We start from the raw sequence: 3,842 nt of genomic DNA on the forward strand, positions 1-3,842 counted from the left end.
GCTGGCAATAAGAGAGCACATGCATGTCAATCACAATCCATGAAAAGAGGGCGAACGCACATGGATGGACAGAAACAGAAGGAAGCATGCACAAGCAAAAGGAGTATCTAGTAAGCAGTCTCTATTCTCTATTTCTCTTGGTCAACTAGTCACGGTGGAACTTTGCATTGGTGACGAACTGACGATGTTCGCACACATGCTAGTTTTGGATACGCACATTAGTTTCTAACAGCCTGTCTTAATAATTTTTACTAACAAATAGATAGCACAACTTTATGCATCGATCTATTCGGTTTCACTCTTGCTAATTCTTAGTTGCTAGAAATGCCATTTGATTTGTTTCCAGAAAGGCCAAATGATGCAACATTCAGCACACTAGGAAAGCTGTTCGACATCCATTAATACTGTGAGAACCCCGATTGACCTAACATGCGCGCAAAAGGAATCCTTAACATAGGGTGAAATTGATTGCTTACATTGACTTTTTTTTATTAAATTAGACCTTATGCAGTACAATCTAAGTCAGAATAATCGTATATGATATCATAGCGTTTAGTTATCCTACACAACATTTGGTAAAATTGTGTTTGGTTGCTAACATTGTGTTATATGCAGTCACATCCACGTTTTAGTAGAGACCTCATGTTTCTAGTAAAGGTAGAAAGAGGTGCCTTTCAAAAATAAAGGTAAAAAGAGGTGAGAATATTTCTTTTTTTGTGTGTGTCTATCAGCTTGTGTAAATCTACATTGCCTAATTCAATGCACTAGCTATGATTTGAACATTGTTTAAGCCTGCATAAAAATTTCCACGAACAACCAAACACAGGCAACCAAAGAGTCCCATAATGGATTTTTCCTTTACTTACAAGCATCAGTACAATCACAATTCACAAAAACCAGCTTTTAGAAAAAAATCGTAAAGACAATCATGAAAGGCCTACAATCATGTTGATCGGGGAAAAACTACAGTTATAGTGAAACCACAATCATGATATTGCAGAATCATCAACAAGCTTCATCATGAGTGAACATTTAGAGCCCGTTTGGTTAAGCTGAAACCTGGCCAGGAATAATTCCAGTTGACAAAACCTATTCAAATTAAAATACAAATCCAGCCTGGAATATTTCCAGGGAGCCATTCCCCTTCAAACGAAGGGGTCCTCAATCAATAAAATGCCACATATAATACCAATAAAGGGTCGATAGAGTATCTTGACAAAACACGTGAACAACTACAAGGGCCTCAACAATCAACAAGCATCATGTCTGTAATCAGACAGGTATTGAAAGATAATTGCAGTACTTAAACTAAACCATATATCATTTGATTGCCTCAAAATTTCGTGTGATACCATTCACATCAATGAAGTACTACTAACTACAAATAAGAGAATTTCTAACACTGTCACAAATCTTAAATAACTCTAGCAATGTTAATTTGTGACTAACAACAAAACAAATGCATTGAAAAGCCCTCAATAACCAAATGGTTTATCATTGTATGACCTGAAAACACACTTCATGATACAATTCCATACCCGAGTCCCAAAATGTACACATAAGACCTTAATTTAATATTCTTATGGCAAAAATAAGTTTGCAACGCAGCTACTGAGCAAGTGACCATATGTAGCACCCATATCTATAGATAAAGAGTATGCACGTCAGAAAAAAACAAGCATAGACAAATTGCGGATCATTGCCACTTCAACTTCAATTGAACAAAAGCAAGTCATGATATACTTAGTTCTCTTCCGTGGTACAAAAAGTCACTAAAAGAATCTATGGTAGTCTACGCAACAGAGTGCCATCCCCCAAAACCCATGACATGAAAAATCTTCGGAACAGTGTCATCCTAAGAACCAACTAATGGAACTAGGAATTAAATGCTTAGCTACGAGGTAGCAAAGAGAAGCATCAGGCTTTTGAATTATGATGGCTACCTAATGAGTGTTTCTTAACTTCTGTTCCACTTTCACAATTTGCTGAGCAAAATGAGCCTCTCAATCTGATGAATTAAGGAATGGAGGTAGAATTCTGATACACACCGTCAGGAGAGGCCACGAAGACACTGAATAGACAGTCATCTTGCACTACTTGAGCTGCCATTCCGACCACGTGAACCCTTGCCATTGCTACTGGTACGCAGCTTCTGCTTCTCAGCCAGCTCAGGATGGTAGTACTCAAGATACCACCGCACAAACTTCTTGAGCCCTGTTTGCAGATCTGTGGATGGCCGGTAACCGAGCTCCCTCTGCGCAAGGCTTACATTAGCATGCGTGTATGGCACATCTCCATTCCTTGGCATCTTAACAACCTTCCTCACAGCCTTCACTTTCAGCAGTTTCTCCAGCAAATCGACTAGCTGTGTAACAGGCACAGGTGAAGTGTTGCCCAAATTGTATGTCCTGAACGGTGCTGTACCTCGCTTCTTGCCTCCACTGCCTGTGCTCCGACCAGCTGTATCCAATGCCGCTACACACCCCTTCACAATGTCATCAATGTAGGTGAAATCCCGGGAGATGGTTGTCTGGTGTGAACCTCCACCGGCACTCTCATAGACCGTGATTGGCCGACCAGCAAGGATGTCCCTGGTGAAGAAGAAGTAGGCCATGTCCGGACGCCCCCATGGCCCATACACAGTGAAGAATCTGAGGGCGGTGAGTGACAGACCATAGATGTGGTTGTAGACATGAGCGATCTCCTCACCGGCCTTTTTGGTGGCTGCATAGAGAGAGGCTGGTCGATCCGTCCTGTCATGCTCGGAGAAAGGCACATGGGAGTTGAGCCCGTACACCGAAGACGACGAGGCCCAGACGATGGCGGGCTGAGGGTTGGCCGCGCGCGCCGCCTCGAGCAGCGCCACGAGACCGGCAACGTTGGCGCGCACATAAGACATGGGGTCCACGAGCGCGTGCCGCACGCCCGCTTGCGCGGCGAGGTGGAGGACGTGTGTGAAGGGCACAACGTCGAACAGCTTGGCGAGGAGCTCGGCATCAGCGATGTCACCGTCGACGACGTAGACCCCGGAGCGGGCGAGGAGCGCGGCGCGGCCGCGCTTGAGGCCCGTGTCGTAGTAGTCGTTGAAGTTGTCGAGGCCGAGCACGCCGTCCCCTCGGCGGCGAAGCGCGGCGGCGGCGTGGCAGCCTACGAAGCCCGCGGCGCCCGTGACGAGGACGGAGTGGCCCATGGAGCGCCTGACGCGCGCCGACGCCCGCACCTTCTTCTCCCAGGCGGCGCCGCCCCAGGAGGCGGTGGAGGAGGGGGAGGCGTGGAGGGAGCGGCGCGGCGACTCGGGCGCGGCCCGCGGGGCGGGCGCCGCGGGGGAGAGGAGGAGGAAGGCGAGGAGGAGGGAGAGGGAGCAGACGGACCAGAAGGCGAGCTTGGAGAGGAGCGAGGTCGGCGAGGGGTGGTGGTGGCGCGGGGGCAGGCGGTGGTGGTGGTAGTGGTGGAACTGCGGCTTGACGGCCGCCGCGCCGCCAGACGCGGCCGCCGAGCCGGGCGCGCCGGTCAGCTGCGGCGCCATCCCTTCGTCGATCCGCAGCAATGCGGCTGGACGGTCCCTGGATCTCGGCTCGGGGCGATTGGGGGCGATTGGGTCCGCGGCGGCGCTTGGGTTTGCGGGACCTTTTGCTGCTGCCGTTTTTTCGAGTGGGGATGGTTTTTTCGACGGGCCTGTTTCGGGGGATTTGGTTCGCGGAGGGGGGCTACATTTGGGGAGAAATCCCGTGCATTTTTCTCGTCTCTACTTTACCTTCCCCTTTTAGATTTGGATTTTTTTTTCATTGTATGATGATGTATGATATGATGAGGAGCACCACGATTTGCCACGGATGCTGGCC

General features: G+C 48.6%; 1 protein-coding gene across 1 annotated transcript; it reads right to left on the minus strand.

The window, feature by feature from the left end:
* LOC8054338 (UDP-glucuronate 4-epimerase 2) lies at window positions 1,682-3,842 on the minus strand. The gene has a single exon (XM_002468128.2). It carries the CDS (start codon window positions 3,524-3,526, stop codon window positions 2,084-2,086), a length of 1,443 nt encoding a protein of 480 aa, XP_002468173.1. The 5' UTR covers window positions 3,527-3,842; the 3' UTR covers window positions 1,682-2,083.

This window comes from Sorghum bicolor, chromosome 1, assembly GCF_000003195.3.
Source record: "Sorghum bicolor cultivar BTx623 chromosome 1, Sorghum_bicolor_NCBIv3, whole genome shotgun sequence".
NCBI lineage: Eukaryota > Viridiplantae > Streptophyta > Magnoliopsida > Poales > Poaceae > Sorghum > Sorghum bicolor.

Excerpts from the sequence above, each read along its gene's own strand:
- LOC8054338 (XM_002468128.2), bottom strand. The coding sequence starts at position 3,526 with ATGGCGCCGCAGCTGACCGGCGCGCCCGGCTCGGCGGCCGCGTCTGGC.